Source organism: Panthera leo, chromosome E2 (genome assembly GCF_018350215.1).
Source record: "Panthera leo isolate Ple1 chromosome E2, P.leo_Ple1_pat1.1, whole genome shotgun sequence".
NCBI classification, from domain to species: domain Eukaryota; kingdom Metazoa; phylum Chordata; class Mammalia; order Carnivora; family Felidae; genus Panthera; species Panthera leo.
This window is the reverse complement of record NC_056693.1, coordinates 34,339,718-34,359,145: the sequence shown is the minus strand read 5'-3', so window position 1 is coordinate 34,359,145 and position 19,428 is coordinate 34,339,718. Positions and strand designations below refer to the sequence as shown.

The 19,428-nt window shown below is 58.0% G+C and overlaps 1 protein-coding gene across 7 annotated transcripts in view; it reads right to left on the bottom strand.

The window, feature by feature from the left end:
* ADGRG1 (adhesion G protein-coupled receptor G1) overlaps positions 1 to 19,428 on the bottom strand; it is a 39,382-nt gene that overhangs the window by 10,232 nt on the left and 9,722 nt on the right. For 5 of the 7 annotated variants that reach the window (XM_042918545.1, XM_042918542.1, XM_042918541.1 and 2 more), the window contains exons 2-3: positions 1,353 to 1,450; positions 162 to 599 (exon numbers count right to left, since the gene is read on the bottom strand). In XM_042918545.1, coding sequence (XP_042774479.1) covers positions 162 to 599; positions 1,353 to 1,416 — 502 coding nt within the window. In that variant the 5' untranslated portion in view covers positions 1,417 to 1,450. Of the gene's footprint in view, positions 1 to 161; positions 600 to 1,352; positions 1,451 to 9,766; positions 9,995 to 19,428 lie in introns of those variants that run through there. The other 2 variants (XM_042918544.1, XM_042918548.1) reach the window with 2 other exon arrangements.

Below are 19,428 nucleotides of genomic sequence, written 5' to 3'. Positions count from 1 at the left end.
CCACAAACTTCCTGAAGCACATCTTGGATCACACCCCTCCCCTCCTCAGACACCTTCAATGGCTCCCCAGTGCCCGGGAACAAAGCTAAGCTCTGCGGCCCAGGCCACTGCCCAGACTCCAGGCCTTTGCGCAAGTTCCTTCTGCCTGGAGGTCGCCTTACCGTGGAAGGAGAAGGTGAAGCCAGCAGCACTGGGCAGACTGGTATTCTGGGGGCTCCACCAGGAGCTGACAGAGGTGGCGAGCAGTGGGGGACCCTGGGCCAGGCTCTCCTTCTGGTGCCGGAAGCACAGGAGTCTAGAGGCTTGGTCACTCAGCAAGAAGTCGCTCTTGCCATAGCGAAGATGAAATTTCCCAGCATGGCGGTTCCAGTAGAGGCAGAAGTGGTAGAGGCCCCTGGGGTCGGGGAAGAATCGGGAGGTCGGGAGGGCTCCCGCGAAGGGGGCGTAGATCGTGAGGGCTTCCTCGGAGTTCTTGATGGAGATGTGCAGGTCTGATGTCTGCCTGTAATGGAGGCTGCTCTTCTCTGTCTGATTCCTCTGGCCACAGAAACGGAAGTCTTCACGGGGGCTCCTGCCACGGGCACCTGAGGAGGGAAAGACTATAGACGGGACTCTCTGGCAGGGAGCAGCCAGGGGCAGAAGAGGGGGGCAGGCCTTCGGCCCAGAATGCAGGAGCCCGGTGCCTGGGACTCACACATGTTCCACGGGCCTATACCTCCAAGGTCTACAAAAATGTGAATGTGCCCTGCTCACAAATGATGAAAAGAACTAAAAAGTAATGATAATTTCAAAGGCAAAAACAATTTTTTAATGTTTATTTATTTATTTTGTGAGAGAGCACAAGCAGGAGGAGGGGCAGAGAGAGATGGAGAGGGAGAAGATCGCATGAGGGTTCTGAGCTGTCAGCACAGAGCCTGACATGAGGCTCAAACTCACAAACTGTGAGATCATGACCTGAGCTGAAGTCAAGAGTCAGACCATAACCAACTGAGCCACCCGGGTGCCCCAAAGGCAAAAAAAAAAAAAAAAAAAAAGGCAATAAAATACTTCCTGAGGCCATGCCTACCATAGACAGTTGTGCAGGCTGTGTACTGCACAAGGATGTTCTGGCTGCAGAAGTGAGTGGGGCCAAAACCCAATCCATGTTCCCCATCTCAAACTGTGCACTGTGGGGCTGCATCTGCCAGAAAGAAGGGGTCCCTTTTTCTGCAAGATACCGTCCACTTGCTAAACTGTGTCTAAAGTCCCGTGCCTGCCCAAAGGGGTGCGTGGATATGCTGGCAGCTGTCCTTGACATGGGGGCATTTTAATGTAAATCACAACGGTCCCACAGCGTCTCCAAGATAACCTACCTTGAACCAGGAAGAGCAGACCCAGCAGGAGCAGTGCTGTCTGCAGTAGCACTTGGGTGGCCATCTTGCTCCCCAAAGTCACCCTGAGAAGTCACCGCCTGAAAGAGGCCAGGAGTGTTAGCCGGGGCCAGCCCCGCAAGGTGGTTGGGCCGGCCCTGCAGAGGGGGAAGCCAGTGTAGCTTGGGTGGGTGTGGGATGTGAGGTGGGGAAGCAAGTGTGGATACAGCCCGTGGACCTCGCCAGAGCTGCCAGAAGCTGAGCATCAAGGGGCGGCAGCTGTCCAGAGCCCGGCTGAGTTCAAGTCCTGGCTCCTCCCCTCACTTGCTGCACGACCCTGTGTAAGTCACAGAAAATGGGGCCAATAGGACTTCCCTCCAGACCCAGCAGCGATGGGTAATCTTGGCCAGAATCTGGTGGGAAAGGCTTCCCAGGACCACCTGGAACCACCCCCACCACCCTGCCCCTCCAGGCCTGGGGGAGATGCAGGAGAAAGGGGGCCCTCCGGCTTCTCCTCCAGGAACCTCACCATCATCATCCCCAAGACCCAGTTCAGAGGACACCTCCTTCAGGAAGCCTTCTTCACCTCCCTCTACAGTCAGTCCTGGCCTCCTTTGCTTCCCACTACTGGCCAGGGACTCCTCTGCCTCCAGGCAGTGCCGGATGGTGTACCCCCTCCTCCGCTAGCGAGGGAGCCCCTGGTCCATCTCTACCCACAGGGCCGAGTGCACTGAGCTTGTGGGACAAAGGCCGGGCGGTTGGAGGGGTGAGGGAAATGGAGTGAAGCATCAGTGCACCCACAGCGCCCTCTGCAGGGAACAGAGGAAAAGGGTGCTTCCTGTCATGACCACCAGGGGGAGCCAGGTCCCAGCCCTCCCCCGCACCCCCTCCCCCACAGCTGGAAACACCGAAGCGTGTTCAGTCTGACAAGGACACGCTGACAGTACGGCCCAGCTCCCCCCCGCCAGCTCCACCCCAGCGTGGAGTGGGCCCTCGGAATCCCCAGGATCTCTTGGCCGAGAGCCAATCTGCCAGCCTGTGCTCTCCCACCGCACCTCTGTGCCTGTATTAATCCTCGCTTCAACCCCGTGGAGTGGGCCCCGTTCTTGGCCCATTTCACAGACAGGGAATCTGAAGCCCAAGGGGTTAAACGACCTGGCCAAGATTACCCAGAGGCCAGGGCTTTCCTCACCAGGTCGGGACTGTGGGGCCTGGCAGGGAACCCGCACGCCTGGCACTCAGAGAGAGGTGCCAGGTGGCTTGGTGCTCACCACTGCCAGCCGGCCCTGTGACTGAGCTGGGAGCTGACAGGCACAGACAGGCATCTTCATTGCATGGGTACCTGCATATGGCAGTGGCTGCAGATACAATCATCCGTCACAAGCCAGACAAAGGGAAGCCTAGAAAACTGGGTGCACCCAAGGAGTCTAAGTTCAGGAGAAGCCAAGGGGGGCTTCCAGGATGAGGTGGCTTTCAGACAGAATATTTGAGGGTAGCATTCGAGGGACAGGTGGCCCCGGCAGGAGCTCATTGTCTCCTTCCTTGAACTAACCTGGCCCCCTGAAACTAGAGCCAGGCTCCTATGTCCCACCACGCATAAGGGAACCCCAATTTTTTAGACCTTGTCAGTTCAGACCGTGTCATCATCTTGCCTCAGTGGCATCACAGGACCTCTCAGAAGAAGCATATGAGGGGCTCCTGGGTGGCTCAGTTGGTTCAGCATCTGACTCTTGACTTGGCTCAGGTCAAGATCTCATAGTTCGAGCCCCGCATAGGACTCTGTGCTGACAGCACGGAGCCTGCTTGGGATTCTCTCTCCCTCTCTCTGCCCTTTCCCGGCTTATGGCAGGCGTGCGCCCTCTCTCAAAATAAATAAACTTTTTAAAAACAATGTTCTTTTTAACACATATGAAAGTGTTTTAGGGAAAGGCCACTGTTACCCACGTTGTGGTTTTTTAGATTTCACCTTGTGTTCTCTCTGAGCATTTTGCCTCCTTTCAAAACTGCCTCCTGTCACCTCAGGCCAGCAGGAGGAAACCCAGCATCCAGAGACAGCAGCATGTCCGGACCCCTTTCTTTTCTGCCAGTCCCTGTTGCTGTCTACCTCTGATCCCTGATCCAAATGTCACCTCCTCCAGGCAGCCCCCCTCACAGTGGCCACGGCTCTACACTTGTGAACTCGTAGCTGACGGATCACTTGCGAATTTGGTCCAAATCTCCATGTTATGGTATTCGGATTCAAGGCCCAGAGAGGGCTAATGGCTTCCTGACATGACCCAGCAAGCAAGGATGGAGCTCGCCAAAATCCATGTCTCTCTTTGGCCGGCTGACTGTTCAGAGTGAGCTCCCACTACTGGTAGACGAGGGCCCAGGACAGCGCAGAATCATCCACATTGCACCAACCCTCCCAGATTGAGCTTCAAGAGCAAAAAGGCCAAGACGAAGAAGAGAACTTCTAGTCACTGGAGGGGCATGAGCGAGGCCGCACCCCCAAGAGTACCATGGAAAAGACTCACACACAGATACAGGCCCAGCTGCACGACCCTGACACTTCCAGGCTCGTCTCCACTCCATCTTAGCCGTTTCAACAACCAGTCCAAAATGGACAACGTTGTCCCCACGGACATTTTGGGGATTTGAGTGGGAGGGTCTGCCTGGCTTCCTTTAACCCACTCTCAGGCAGTGGAGAGGACTCTGGAGCCAGACTGTCTGCGTTCGACTTCCAGTTTTCCTGCTCACTTGCTGTGTGTCCTCGGGCTACTTACTCTCCCTCTCTGGGCCTCCTGCAAATGAACTGATGCTTGTAAAGGACTTAGAACAGGACCCTGCATGTGGTAGGTGCCATGGGTGTCAGATAAATAACTCTGTGTGCTTTCTGACCAGCTAACGCCTGACCCTAAGTCAACCCCCGGCCTTCCTCCCACCCCTCCCTCCCTCCATGCCCCCTGCCTTGTGGCCCTGGCCAGCTCAGCCTCCAGAGCACCTTGACAGGAAATTCTTAGAGCATGAAACTTCCCATCCGGGAGTGCAATGGGGAGACTGAAACCCCACCCTTGTAGCCTGGACCCGAGGCTGTTCACAGAACAGAAGATAGGAGATAGGAGAGTGGGACTGGGGACAATGAGAAGATTCCAGCCCCTACCTGGAAGGGGGAGGGCACTGCCCAGCTTGTTCACTTAGCACCTTCCCATCCCCACTTCGGGCAACAGAGAACCCCGCCCACTGCCCATCTCATCACACCCTCCTCCCTCCCTCCCCCCACTGCCCATGGGCAGGGGGGCTCCCCACCATCTGCCCCCTGTACACACACCCGCCACCCCACGCAGCCCACATCAGCATCCTCGATGGGGGCCACACTCTCCCAGCACCTCCCGTGGGGCTGCAGAATGCCCTAGTCACCACCCTGGGTGCCCCCCACTTGGCTCAGCCCGGAGGGAGGGATCCTGTGCTTTGGAGGCTGAACCCCAGACTCAGCAACCAGCGGCCCCTACGTGGACCTCTACACAGACCATGTGGACAGAACCTCGTCCCTGGCCTTGGGAGCTGTGGACCGGCAGAGCGGGACAGGGTTTGGCCACCAAGTACTCCTCAAACCAACCATCGGCCCGCAGGCAAGACCCTCGTGAAACCTCACGCAGCACTGGGCCAGGACTGGGGAGCCGAGGGGGGCTATCCCAGCAGCAGCACCACGCCGATCTCTGCGGTGGGGTCACCTGCGCTGTCACGTGAAATCCCCAGAGCCGCTGTGTCAGATTGGTCCTACCGTTTGGCCATTCTACAGACCAGGAAACTTAGGCTAGGGAAGGGCCGTCCGATCCAAGGTCACTCCAGGTGGAACCAAGATACAGGCCTGGGTCTCGCTCTGGAGGGCTCCTCGCAGAAGTGGTACAGGCAGAGGTCCTAGAGATACGTGCTCCCCTGGCTTTGGGAGATTCCACCCCCCCCTTCAAAAAAGGAGAGAAAAATGAGGGGGGTGGCCAAGACCACCGGCAGTGCAGACAATTCCAGCCTGGGAGAGGGGGTTTGGGGGCCAAACCTCAGGAGAGACCTCCCCCCCTCTGGAGCGGCTGCCCTTGACTTCAGGCCTTCCGTAAACACACGCAGAGAACAGAACGGTCCAGCCCAGCTTAACACAATGGGTTAGCATCACAGGGTCCCCAAGGTCCCCAAGGACACTAGTGGAGGGTGGCCACGGCTCGTCTAAATTGACACTTCCCCCACCCCCACCCCCGGGCCCTGCTGGCCCCAAGAGAAGAGGCCTGGCTCCAGCTCAGGCCCAGCCCTGCCCATCCTCACGATGCGGGAGGGGGCAGCGGGCAGGGGACCCGTGGCTCACTTTCTCCCCCCCGGGGCCTGAGTCACTTCCTCTGCCATCCGTGTAGAGCCACGAGTCACCGCTGGCCCAGTCCAGGCTCCTGGAAAACCCATTTCCTCGGAGGATGGAGGTGGAAGCTGAGTGGACAGGACCTGATCGGGCTTGGGGTTAACCCTTCCTGGGCAGGCACCTCTCCAACATATCCGGCTGGGCTGATGCCCAGACCTGCTCCCCCACTGCTTTCCTCCTTCCCGTCACACACCCTGATGACCGCAAACACCTCGGTGCCACCTCCAGACTGACCCTTTACCAGGAATGCCTGCCCTATCCCTAGGACGACCCAACCCACCTACTGGGACTCAGTTAAGACACACCCTCCCCATGAAGTGTTCCCCAACCGCCCAGTCCCTACCAGAATTAACTATGTGTTCCTGGGGGGAGGGGGAGCCCTCCCCCTTCTATATGGTCCTCCCCATTCTATATGGTCCCCACTGCCACAAGACTTCATTCCAGAGGTGCCCAGACTCGTCCAAGGGCCAGAACCATGCCAGGGAGTTCACTAAAATGCATTTCACACGCCCCACACTCTGAGGATCAGAGGCAGCAGGTCTGGGGTGGGAGTGGGGAGTCTGGCTTTAACAAGCATCCCATGGATTGAGACTCCGAGGGCTTGGAATCATGGGTGACAAGCCTGGGCTAACAGTAACCGTGTTTTACAGAGAAAGTCAGAGACAACAGGGGCCCGGCCCCAGATCACTCAGCCGCTGAATGGCAATGGCTGGGCTGGGGGCAAGGACATGTCGTGTTCCTCTGCAGTTCACCTGGCATTTAGCAGGGTGCCAGGAACCTGGAAGGGGCCTCCCAAAGGACAGAAGGGAGCAGGAGGGCATGGGTGGAAGGGGAGCGCTGGAGTGGGTTTTCGGGCGTGAGCCCCATCTGGCCCTCCTTGGGGGTGGGACAGAAGGGAGAGGACCCAGCTCGGCTTTCCAGCTCCAGCCTGGATCCTTAGATGCTCTCCAGTAGGTGGGGGGCAGCATGGTGCTTCGGGCTACCCCCGTGAGTCCCATGCAGGGGGCTTAGGAAAGAAGGATTTGACCCAGGACAGGGAAAAGGAGAGGGTGGGTGAGCATGAAACCTTGCGAGTGTAAGCATGCATGCGAATGCGAATGCGTGTGCACACACGCGAGTGCAAGTATGCAGAGCAGCAAGGAGAAAGTCGAAGACTGAGAGTGGGGGCAGGTCAGCTCTGTGGGGGAGGAACAGAGGGCTGCTCAGACCTCAAAGGGCAGCGGGGAAGGCAGTTAGAACAGAACAGAGAGCAGACGCCTGCAGGTGTTTCCTCTGTGGGGGGTGGGCTGGGGGGGGGGTGCTGAAGACCCTCCACTGGTGCTTTCCAAATTACTTGATCAAAGTAAATCTTACTGGGGCACCAGGGTGGCTCAGTTAAGCATCCAACTTCGGCTCAGGTCATCATGACCTCGTGGTTGGAGGGTTCGAGCCCCATGCTGGGCTCTGTGCTGACAGCTCGGAGCCTGGGGCCCGCTTCGGATTCTGTGTCTCCCTCTCTCTCTGCCGTTCCCCCCACCTCTCATAAATAAACATTTAAAAAAATCATTAAAAAGTAAATCTCACTTAGAAACACCATGTATCCAACAAATCAAAGGGCGAGTCCCCGGAGTCCTGAGTGGGACCCAGGGCCACAGCCCCCTCCTCGCCCAGCCCTCCAGCCTCTGCCGGGGCTCACTGTCTCCTCCCTCTGCTCCCGTTCCCCAACTGGGAACTGGGAACCGGCGGCTGTGCTCAAGGTAGGGGACCACCTAGGCCGGAGGATCACCCTGGAAGGGTGTTCTGGGATGGCTGGGGGAAACAGTGACTTCAGGTGTCAGGAACTCTTCTACAATAAAGGAGAGTAAAAATGAAGCTAGCTGCTGGCTGCCAGAGGCTGGCGGATGCCAAGGCTGTGCCCACTCACTGCCCCACTCACCGCCTGGGGTGAATCTGGCATTCTCGCACCCGACCTGCCGGAGGGCCGACCCTGCCCGCACAGCCCCACAGCCCCACCTCCCCGCGGCTTCTCCGAGGAAGGGGAGAAGCAGAGAGTTCCCTGCGAGGGGGGAAGGAAAGGGTCTGTCCACGTAGAAGGACACTGAGTCCTCCCCAAGAGCCAGTTACCAAAGCCACACACCCTGCAGCCTGTGAGCAGAACACTCACTTAAGAGGCCTCAGGGGGTCCAACAGAGAGTTGCCACTCGACCAGAGGCGAGCCCAGGCTTGGGGGTTCCCTCCTCCGAGCCTTTCCACACACGAGTCCTCCTCCCTGATGCCAGCCTTGAGATGTATCTCATGCCCTGGGCCTCGGGCCTCTACTCCCTTTCCCCACTGCCCCCGCACTCTGGCCCCACGCCACATGGCGGGTGGGGTTGAACAGGGTCTGTCTGGCACAGGGGGAGGAACCCCGGAATCCAAGGACAGGGAGGACGGCAGCTCCATTTGGCAAGTGCTCAATTTGTGCTGGCATCGTGCAAAGCATTGCGCAAATTATCACTCAGCCCCCAACATAAGTCTGTGAGGCAAGTGCTATCATTACCCCCACTTTTTTTTAATGTTTCTTTAATTTGAGAGAGAGAGCGCACGAGAGTGGGGAGGGGCAGAGAGTGGGGGACAGAGGATGCCAAGCAGACCCTGTACTGACGGCAGCGAGCCCAATGTGGGGCTCAAACCCACAAACCGCAAGATCATGACCTGAGCCAAAGTCAGATGCTTAACCGACTGAGCCCCCCAGTCTCCCCATTACCCCCACTTTAAAGATCATGAAAGTGACGTTCAAAGAGGTTAGGTGATGCCTAAGATCACGTAGCAAGTAAGCAGCCAAGCCAGGTCTCAAACCCAAGGCCTCCCAACCTCAAAGCCATGCTTTTTGTCATTGTGGTCTCCAGAGTCCTATCCCTTCGAGGAGACTGTCTCCCCATCTTTATCAAGCAGTAACTTGCCAGAGTACTTTCTAAGAAGTGCTAGTTCCCAGTTAGAGAAATGCTGCAGGCCCTGTTTGGTCTTATGTATTAGCACATCAAAGGCTCTGATAAGTCCTGCAAAAAGAAAATCCACAGAGCTTGGTTGGACTTAGTTTCCCAGCCCACCGTGATGGTGTATCCTTTTTAGCATGAGCACCTGTTGTCAACATGAGAAACATGTTGCTCTCAAAAATCTTGACTCCACACACATAAGAAACCTGTCAGCAACCTCCCTTCCAGCCTCCAGCCCTTCCCCTCCCCTCTTATGCCATTAGCTAGCTTGAGATGGGCTGTGGGAGCCATTCAGGCTGTGATGTTCCCCAGGGCAACTCATCACCATCCTTGACTCTTCCAGGCAAGAGGTCCCCAGGGAGCTGGAGGTGTGTGAGGCCCCATCCCACCTCCCTTAGGCTGGCAGCAGCAGCTCTTGAGGAAAGGGGACACTGCCAGCTCCGTCCCCAGGTTAGCCATTCCATTAAAGTCAGCCACAGCCAGCTGGGCTCTCAGCCTCGCTTCAAGTGACACTTAAAAGGCTGGAATTGAGAGGGAAGGAGGGAGAGAAGGGCAGAGAGGGAGAAAGAAAGAGACAAATGAACACGCCAGAGCTTTTAGAAGCTGAGAATTAAAGCCTCTTATAATTTGAGAATGGATTATAGGGACCTGCCACCTAAAGAAGAGAAGAGATCAGAAGAGTCCCAGATCTGGCCCAAGCTGGGTTTGGGCTCAGGCGCCAGGATTTCCCAAAGGCAGTCCAGGGACCCTGGTGCCAGCTCCGTGCTGCCGGCACGTTGTGCGGCCCCCTGTCAAGTCTCCCCGCGGCCCTGTCCCCAGGGAGCAGTTGAGGCTGGACTCTAGGACCCCAGGGCACACACTGTCGGCACCTGCCCAGGGAATGCAGACTCCCGGAGCAGAGTTGGCGGGAGTTAGATGTGCAAGGTCCAGACCTGGCCCCTCTCTGAGCCTCAGTTTCCTCCACTGTTAAGTGGCTGACTGTGAGCCCTGGCCCTGCCGCCACCACCCCCCCCCCCACCACCACCGTCTTCTCTATAGCCCAGGCCCTCAGGATGCTTACAGGGAAGGGCAGGGCTTACCTCCCAGATGACAGAAAGGAACAAAGAAGATGCTGGGCCCCTCTCCTCCTGGCCAGACTCTCTTCCCTCTCAAACCACAGGCAGACCTCAGTTGTCTGGCTGAAATGTTCCTTCCCCATCTGTGTTCCCACACTGCTCAAGGCCAGGCCTGCGAGGTCAGCACAGCTACCTCCCTGCTCTGGGGGCTACAGGTCAGCTAGGCTGGGCCTGGCAGAAAGCCCGTCTTCGGGGTATAGGACCCTTGCATTTCGAAGGCCAGCCACCAACCCTCCCTTTCTTGCCTCTTCCTCCGGTCCCGCTCCTAGCTGAGAGGACAGCGGGACACACAGCCTCCTCCCCCAACAAGGCTGGGGGCCTGGTCAAGGCTGAGGGACCAGCCCCCTCTGGGGAAGGGCAGCGGACGCACCGACCAGGATCGCATCCAGCTCGCTGCTCCCACGGCAGGCACCACCCAGGACCGCGGGGTCCTCCACCCCCATTCGCACACCTCAAGGGCGGTGTGCCCGCCACCTCCCGTAACAAAGGCAACATGAATTAAGTTCTTTGGAAACGCAAGATTTGATTCTAAGTTCTTTACCCAAAGTAACCCTCATCCTCTCCCAAACCTTAAGAGACAAGTACCATTATGCTCATTTGACAAATAAGGAAACTGAGACCTATAGCCAGCGAGTGGTGGAGACGAGATGCTGCTCCCAGGACCTGGCTCCAGAAGGGATGCTCTTGTTCCTGCAGCCCATTTCCCCTTGACCTTACCTGACTGCTAGAAAAGTGTTCTCTTTAAAACTCACAGAAGAGATGCTCCAAAATGTGTTTCCTTGGGGTTAGCTGAACACCCTTCCCCTGAGGGTCCAGGGGACCCCCATGCCCATCATGGAGCATGGCTCCTGCCAGCCCAGCCAGGGACACAGCCTCCCAACACCTCTCAGAGGCTTATCTTTAATCATTGGGGGTGGAGCCCAGAGAGTGACCGAGGGGAGGGTTGTGGGGCCCTTACTCTCAACCATTCCTCCCTGTTCCTGAGCCGCTCTCGAATCAAATTGACGAATCCCTCTTAGCGTAGCATCTGTGACTCTCCCAGCGTCCCTGGTGCCACCTAGCTCCACCCCCACCCCACCCATCAGCTATAGGTGTTGGGGAGAAAGGGGAGATGGGGAAGAGGGATGGAGGGAGAGAAGAAAGAGAGGGGGAAGGGAAGGAGGAGGAGAGGAGCAGGGGAGGGGGAGGTAAAGGAGGGGAGGGAGAAGAAGGAAAAGGGAAGGGGGGGGAGGAGAAGGAAGCAGGACCAGGAGTGAGAGGGATGGAGGGAAGACAGGAGGAGGGGAAGAATCGTACCTGGAACTCCGCCTTTGTGGCACCGAGTGGACTGCAAGTACATAAAGAGCGCGAACGCGAGAGCAAAGGGTTGGCCTCCCTTGCAGACTGCTGCCTGCTGGGGAGGTGGCTCAGTCTCCGTGAGGAGGATTTCCAAGCAGAGCCACCCCAGCCCCTGCCCCCTCCCTGGAGCTTCAAACAAAGCGGGCAGCCAGGGAAGACGGGCTGCAAGCCCCAGCCACCGGGCCCGGGAGAAGGGGCGCAGGTGACAGCAGCCCCTGGCAACCGTTTCCCTGGCAACTGTTGGCAGCTGCGGGAAGGCAACTACGTCACTCCCCGGCTCCGACCCAGCACAGCACAAGCCCCCTAACTTGTCTGGTACCCAAGTCTCCAGACTCGGATGCTGCCCTGGGTCCAGCAGGGAGAGCTGGCAGGAGGAGGTTATAGAGAGCACTGGAGGCCACCTGCCTAAGTTTGTCAGCACTGACTTTAAACCAAATCCTTTTAGGAGCCGGTGGGGGCTACTCTTGTCACCCAAGATGCTTACTGTCAGCTGCATTTGCCCCTGGGGGTTACCAGTCTGTAGCCTTGACCTCATCCCAAGCTGGACACCCCTCTAGCCTCCCCCACCAACCACTGGCTGTCAGAAGTACGGAATGTGTACCTACTTCCCTAGAAGAGTCTTAGGGGGGCACCTGCTCCAGGAAGCCTTCCTAAGTTGCCAGACCCCACCAGGAATCTTCCTTCTGAGTTATCCTTAGGGCTGGGGAGCTTCCCCCTGGCTTTCTTTCAGAGAGTTTTCTGAGGGCCAGGTGTGGGTCAGACTCTCCTTTCTGTGATCCAGAGTAAGTACCAGTGCGGGGAGGGAAGAGAACAGAGGCAAAGCTTCCGAAACCCCTTCTATGTGCCACATACTACGCCAGGCATTTTGGAGATCGATTTCTACCACTCTCCGAGGTCAGCCCTGTTGAAGCTCTCTTACAGATGGGGAAGCAGAGGCTCAGGGAAGTGAGGTGGCCAGGTCAAAGCCGCCCAGCTGGCAAAGGAGGGGTGTGGGTCTCAAACCAAGATCTCCTCTGAGACATGGAGACATCAAGACCAAATGTCCCTCTGATGCTTGACTAATCCTGCCCCCCATCCAGTGGACATCTGAACTTAATTTGATCACCTCCAGTGATAGGGAGCTCACCTCCTCCCAAGAGGGCACATCACTGTGACCTCTAAAAAGTCCTCCATAGCCAGTGAGTCAAAGAGGAAAGGACATCAAAGGCATGAGTGGCCTCCACGTGCCAGACAGGCCAGGGAAGGGAACCAGGGACAGACGTCTCGGCTGGAGTTTTGGCTCCAGAGCAGCGGCAGATCAGAGACAGGGTGGCGCTGTTCAGGGGGCTGAGGGGCTAGGGTCGCAGCCAAGCAGCTATAAACACTTTCCCAGAACAAGTGGGGAACCCCCTTGGCAATCACATGCAAAGGGGACGGAGGGGCTTTGCGGTGGTTTCTGGCAGAGGCCATGGGAAAGGCAGCAGGGCTTGGGGCCAGGGGGATGGTGTGCCCATGCACCCTCACACCTCCTCCCCCACCCATGGACCAGAGCCAGGAGGCAGCTATTGTCTTGCCGCTGGCCCAGAGCTGTGTCCCATTCAGGCACTATTTTTGGCCCCGGGAGGAAGAGGAAAAGAAAGCAAAGAAAGGAGCTGCTGTTCTCAGTGGAACCTTCGCCCGGAAAGGATTCTAGAGCCTGCTGGGCCAGAGAAGGGAGTCACTGTTGGATCAGAAGATTCTGTGCTTAAAAAGAGTTGGCAGGGGGCTGCAGTTCAGGGGAGCCAGGGGAGGACGCAGATGGGGCCCCCCTGGCCTTTTACACACACTTGGTGCTCACTAACTGCAGCGACAAGCAGGGAAACAGAGGCGAAACATCCCAGGTCCCACCGAAAGTCTCCAAGCACTTGCGATGACAAAAATACCTACAATAGCTCATAGGTCATTGCCGCCCTGAGCCAAGTCTCTGCCAAAGACATTGACAATGGTCTTGACACTGACGACCAGAATGGAGGTGTGTGGGACAAAAAATGAGGCTCCTTTTCCAAATCAGACAGCTGAGGCTCAGGGAGCAGCATAAATAAGCTAGTGACCCCACACCACTCTCTCTCCACCTTAATGCCACCCACTCCCTGCTGAGTTCACCAACTCGGCAACACACTAGCCTTCTTTCTATCCTCAGACACACCTCAGGGCCTTTGCATGTGCTTTCCCCGAAGCATAGCACATTCTTTCCTGGACCCATTCTCTGATTGGTTTCTTCTCTTCTCAGTCCTTACTTCAAATATCTCCTCCCCCAAGAAGCCATCCATGATTACCCAACCAAAATTATCCTCCCTGTCATCACTCTCTTCCGTATCGCCTTATCTTCTTCACTTTACAGCACTCAACACTGTCAGATGATCCTCCAATTAGCTTACTTGGTCTCCATTTCTCAACATTTACCCTGTCTTGTCTGTCTGGCTCACCACCTGTAGCTCCCGCCCTAGCAGGAGTCTGGCCCCCAGTAGACGCTCAATGACTACTTGTTAAATACACGAATGAATGACCAGAGCTGGGATTCTAACCAGGTCAGGCAGGCTCCAAGCCTCTTGCCAACAGGAGCCAATTCCTGATGCTACAGATTTGAGCCAAAAGTGTCACTTGCGGCAGGGGGTTCCAGCACTGAGCCATCCCGACTCCCCAGCGTCTGACTGGTCAGGGGCATACGTACCTCTGCCAAGTGCTTGGCCAGAGAGGGACTCCCAAGACTGCACAGCTTGAGAATAGGGATGGGACCTGAAACTCCAGCCCAGCATTTCCTTCAATACACGGCTGCCTGGTAAAGGCTCTGAAAAGTCCTACAATGCAGAAGCTTGCAAGATCAAGCCTCTTCTAAATCATTGGGACCAAAACAGATTTTCAAAGTTGCTAGATTAGATGATGTCTGAGATGCCACCTAAATTTGTGATCACCGAACCTTGGGCTTTCTCTTGGCACAAAGGCAAAGTTATTAACATCAGGCCCCTTGACCACTCACTCCTCTGGCCCAGGGCTAAGAGGGGGCCCAGGGAGGAATTTGCCAGTGAAGGTGGGTCCCATTCCCACTTCTGCAAATGCTTAACTTCCATCTGGACTCCTGTGGGCTCCCCAAGGTGGAGCAGGGATGGGAAACAGCACATGTCTGTGGCCACGGAGGACCCTGGGGTCTAGGAACCTGGGGGTGGGCATATCCCAAGGGCCAGCACGCACAGACTCACAAGGCTGCTGGGGCAGGGAGGGGAACCACGTGGGTGCACAAACCATATGAACTGCACCTGACTTCCATAATGCACATGCCCACTCTAGGAGGGGACACTATTATGCCCATTTTGCAGCTAAGGAAACTGAGGCTCGGAGAGAAGAAGTCGCTTGCCCGGGGTTACACAGCTGGCAAGACTGGACTCCAATCCAGCTCTATACACTCCCTTAGCTGCACTGTCCCAGTTGCTCCATGTGGCCCCCCAGGCCCCAGTCCTGGCATCTCCAGGACATGGAGAGGAAGCGTCAGCCACTCTAGGGAGGTGGATATGCAGGTCTACAAGGCTGTGCTACATCCAAAACTTCACAGCCTGGGAACAGGGGCCAGGCCCCCTCCTGCCCACACCCATGGGGTCTGCAAACACGCCTACCCTCCCTGGACGGCAGTTACTGTGGCTTCCAGCTCTGTGAAAGAGGGAACCCAAGTTGGGGAGCCGAGGCAGGACTCCCAGGCGTGCTGACACTTGCTGCAGAGTCTCCGTGGGAAAGCACCGGCCGTCCTCCCAGCCGCAGCTAGTGATGGGTACCGCACCCCGGCCCGGAGCCCCCTTTGCCAGGCCAGGCACCAGGACCCGGGCGTCCTTGGCTCCCAGCCCAGGAGCTGGAGAGCAGACCCTGTCCATCTGGTCTGGGGTGTGTGCATAGGCGGCAGGGCCCAGGAGGCTGTGGCAGGCTCAGCCACAGACATATGATAAATACAGCTTTGAGGAAAGCACGTGAGGACTCCTTCTGGCCCTGCCTGCTGCCCTCAGCTCTCTCGCGAGGCTCTGTCACATGCAAGTGTGTGGGAGGGGCTAGAACCGCAGAGTTGGGAACACCCGTACCCAGGCACAGGTCCATGGGATAGGGAGAGCAAGGGACAGCATCAGCTCCCTGATGATTGAGGGGGGGGGGGGGGTTTCCCCCTTTCTGACCCCTCCATCACAGCCTCCTGTCTCAGTTGGTCCCTGAGCCCCGATGCCCTCACACCCGGTGCACCTTCACCTGACGCGCTGGATGATTAGGCGGACAATGGGAGCGTCCCAAAGATGCCACTGGATGGGTGCTAATGGTGGAAGTCTGGGCACAGTGACAGGCAAGGCTGTGGAGGCACCACCCGCCCACAAACACCATCTGATGCCATTAGGATGACCAGTGGGCTGGCTGCTCAGGGACTTAATGCCTGGGGAGAATGTGGGAATTGGGTGCCTCTCCCGCCCACGGCCAGAAAAGCTCCGGGCTGGAAGGAGCCGTGAAGAAATTCACACTCTGCTCAAGCTCCCTCTACACTTCCCTGCCAAACTTAAACACTTGCAGGGATGGGGAGCTCACTACCGCAAATGGGTGCAGCCATCTGTGGTGCTGTGGGAAACAGCCCAGCGCTGTGCTCAGGCCCCCACTGCCACTGACTGGCCAGGGAACTTGACACCTGCTTCCTCATCTGTGAAGTGTGGATAAGGATTCAAATCTCCAAGGGCCAGCAGCACCCAGGACTGAACGAGGGTCTTTGTAGGCAGTGCGACCGTATGTCCTAGGTAGGAGTGGGGGCGGTTATGAGTCTCTCCGGGGTTTGGCGCATGCCCAGATGGTGACACAGCCGGTGGAGCACTGGGCAGAGGGCACCAGGCCAAACGTGACTCAGTTGCTCCAGTCGGCCCCTGGGGCTCACCCCTCCCTCACATCTGTCACCATGAAGACAGGTGGGTCTGGGCAGTTGTCCCCCCTGCCACAGGGTCAGAGACCCAAGGTACTAACCACAGAGCCCTCCCTGAGAGCCATACTTGGCCAGGGACCCAGAGGGGGTCAGCCACCCAGTGCAGGCAAGGGGCCAAGAGGCCAAGGGAACTCAGACCAGCGGAGAAGTAACCACAGGGTGCTGCCCTAGGAAACCCGCCCAGCTTGAACTCAGGCCCCCCGTACAGGCCCAGCACAGTGGCCAAGCGGGTCAGTCCCTGGGCCACAGAGAAGAGCAGGAGGGAGCCCCATTCTTGAAGAATGCATGCCAGCAGATCAAGACCCCCCTAGATGGGGGCGTCCAAGGCCCCACGGGCTCTCCGGTACCTGGCGACTTTCCCAATGATGTCATGGGGGCACAGGGCTAATGCTCCAGGATGAACTCACCATTGCTTCCTAAGGTCTTGGTGGTGGCCCGGAACAGTGGCAACGACAAGATCGCTTATGGCGTGCCAGGCACTACACTTAGCACCTAAAATTTGGTGGCTCACTTAACCTTCTCAAGGTGCCATTACCGTCCTCATTTTTTTTTTTTAACGTTTATTTATTTTTGAGACAGAGAGAGACAGAGCATGAACGGGGGAGGGTCAGAGAGAGAGGGAGACACAGAATCCGAAGCAGGCTCCAGGCTCTGAGCCGTCAGCACAGAGCCCGACGCGGGGCTCGAACTCACGGACCGCGAGATCCCGACCTGAGCCGAAGCCGGACGCTTAACCGACTGAGCCACCCTGGCGCCCCTGCCATCCTCATTTTTAAGATGAGGCAAACAAGGCACAGAGAGACTAATACACCTGCCCAAGTTCACACAGTTGATGGAGCTGGGACAAAGCCAGACAGCCCCAGGGCCACCATGCTGCTTCTCTTGGGGGAACAGCTGAACTGGATGACGGAGGAGCAAAGGTCTGGGACAACTGGACGTGGGGGTCTACTGCCCGTGGGGCCCCACGTGTTTAGCCGTCTCAGCCAATCCCCACAGGGTCCCCTAGAGATACCGGGTACCTTCATCCCCATTTTACAGCCTGAGTAATGAGGCTTTGAGAGACAGAGCTTCCTGCTCAAGGTCACTTTTCAAGGATTGGAACCTAGTTCTAACTTGGCCCTGAAGACAAAACCTTCAGCCCAGGTTTAGGGAAGGCCTCTCAAAGCTGCACAACGTGCTTAGGACACACTTTGCCCCCATCGGCTGCCCCAAATTCCAGCAACCACCCTGCCAGGGGGTGGCACTCTCCTCTCCACGTATAGCGAGGACACTGAGGTCCAGGGAGGTTGTACCCTTGGGCCCTTGTAGCCCTCTGCTCTCCCCCCTGGGCCTTGAAAGCCAAGGCCAGGGCTTCTGGGAGGGGGAAGGCAGAGGCCTGAGGACAGGGCAGAGATCTGAGAGGTCTCTCTCGTCTCTCATTGTTGTCATTGTCGTGCTCATCTCCAGAGTTAGTTTAAGTGGCCCTGAGCCTGGGGAGCCAGCCTGGAGCCATTAGCTGCAAACCGCCAGCCTCTTTCAGGGAGCTGGAGCTGGGCTGGCTTCCAGACAGCGAGGCCCCTGCCCCCGGCCGCCTCCCTGTAATGCAGAGCCCTGTCCTCCGATGCCCAGAGACTCCGCCGGCTTCTCTGGGGCTACGCTTTTATCTCTGCCTGCCTGTAACTGCCAAGCACGCGCAGACTGTCTGAGCCCGAGCCTGCAGCCCCTTAAGAGCCCGGTGCCCACGCCACTGACCTCCACACCACAGCACAAGTCAGGCAGGAGGGGGAAGGGGTAGGTTCTGCCAGAGCCCAGGCGGCCCCGGCTCTCCCCAGGGGGGAGGCAGGATGAAGCACCCAATCCTCCCCCTTCCCCCCCCTACTGCTGCCGGTTGTTACAAGTTGTCTCCGGGCCTCAGTGCACCCATCTGCCCGCCGTGGAGATCATATGACAAAGACGAACGTCTATACGGGCCAGGCGCTATGCTAGACGCTTTACTGCATTAACTCCTTAACGTTCACAACTGCCCCCCAACATACACACTATGGCTATCCGCTTTTTCCAGGTAAGGAAACCGGGGCAGACACCCCAGTTCACACAACCAGAGGGGAACGAAGCCAGGATTCTCCCCAGGTAAACCGGCCTTGCTGTCTCTGTGGGTCCTGACACCCTAGCGGACCGTGGGCTCGGCAGTGGCAGGGATGGGGTTTGAGACAGGGGCACGTGCCCTCTGGCACCCAGCGCGGAGCCCGGTCTGGTCGAGGAGCCCCCTCCTGACTGAGGGGCCAGGAGAGCACAGTGGACGAGGTCTCGCACTCTGCAGCCCCAAAGACCAGCACTTACTCATGGGTAAGCCTCCTGTGCCTCAGGGTCCTCGCCTCTCAAGCAGGCACACCAGGGGCACGTGCCTCACAGGAACGAAGGGTGTGCAAAGCGCTGAGCCCAGGGCCCAGCGGGGTCTGAGGCCGGGAAGGGCCAGGATGTTCTGGCCCCGGCCAAACCACTGGGCTCCAGGGAGAGTTGGGAGGTTAAGGGACCCGGGCAGGTGCCTCAGCCCACCTGTGCCCGGGCAGGCTGGCACCCGGCAGGGATCACATAATGGTGTCCCAAACTCCTGCCACACCCTCAGCCCTGCTCCCCAGCAGCCCGGGCCTGACCCCAGAATCTGCAGGGCTCCGCAAGGGCCTCGAGGAACTCCTGGTGAGGCATGCCGACCGGCGGAGGGTAAGCCTGGAGAGGCGGAGGCCCAGCCAGCCCCTCCCCGCTGTTCGAGGGACCCCTCTGTGCCAGCCCTGCCCCACTTCCCTCTCGCCATCTGCCTGGTCTCTGGGCGCCTGCGTCCCTGATGATGTGCTCACGTGATGCCCCATCTGCCGTGAATCAGAAGGCAGGGTCCACAGGGCCTCCCCGAGGACGGGACTGCGGGTGCCAGGCCCGCTCGGGCTCTGGTTCAGGGGGAGGGGCGGCACTGGGCTTCGGGGCTGTGTTGCCACATTTTCCCATCTCCCCACCTGCACCCCGGACACCCCCACTGCCTCCTCCACGCCCTGCCTCAGAGCCCTGCCCCGACTCTTCCCCCCTGCCATGTAGAAGCCCACCTGTGCCTGCATCCCCCAAACGGGCACTGCCCCCAGCACCCACCACCCAGCACTTACCACCCGCACCCACACCCACACGCGGCTCTTGCTGAGGATGAAGCAGCCTGTGGCCCGGCTCAGCTGGAGCACGGTCCATGTGGCTCCTTCATGGCTGTGCCTGCCCCCCTCACCCCTCCCGTCTCTGTCCTGCCTGGCCCTGCTAGGAAGGCGATCCCCGCAGCACAGAGACCCCACCACCGCTCTGCTGCCTCTTTCATCCGCTGTCC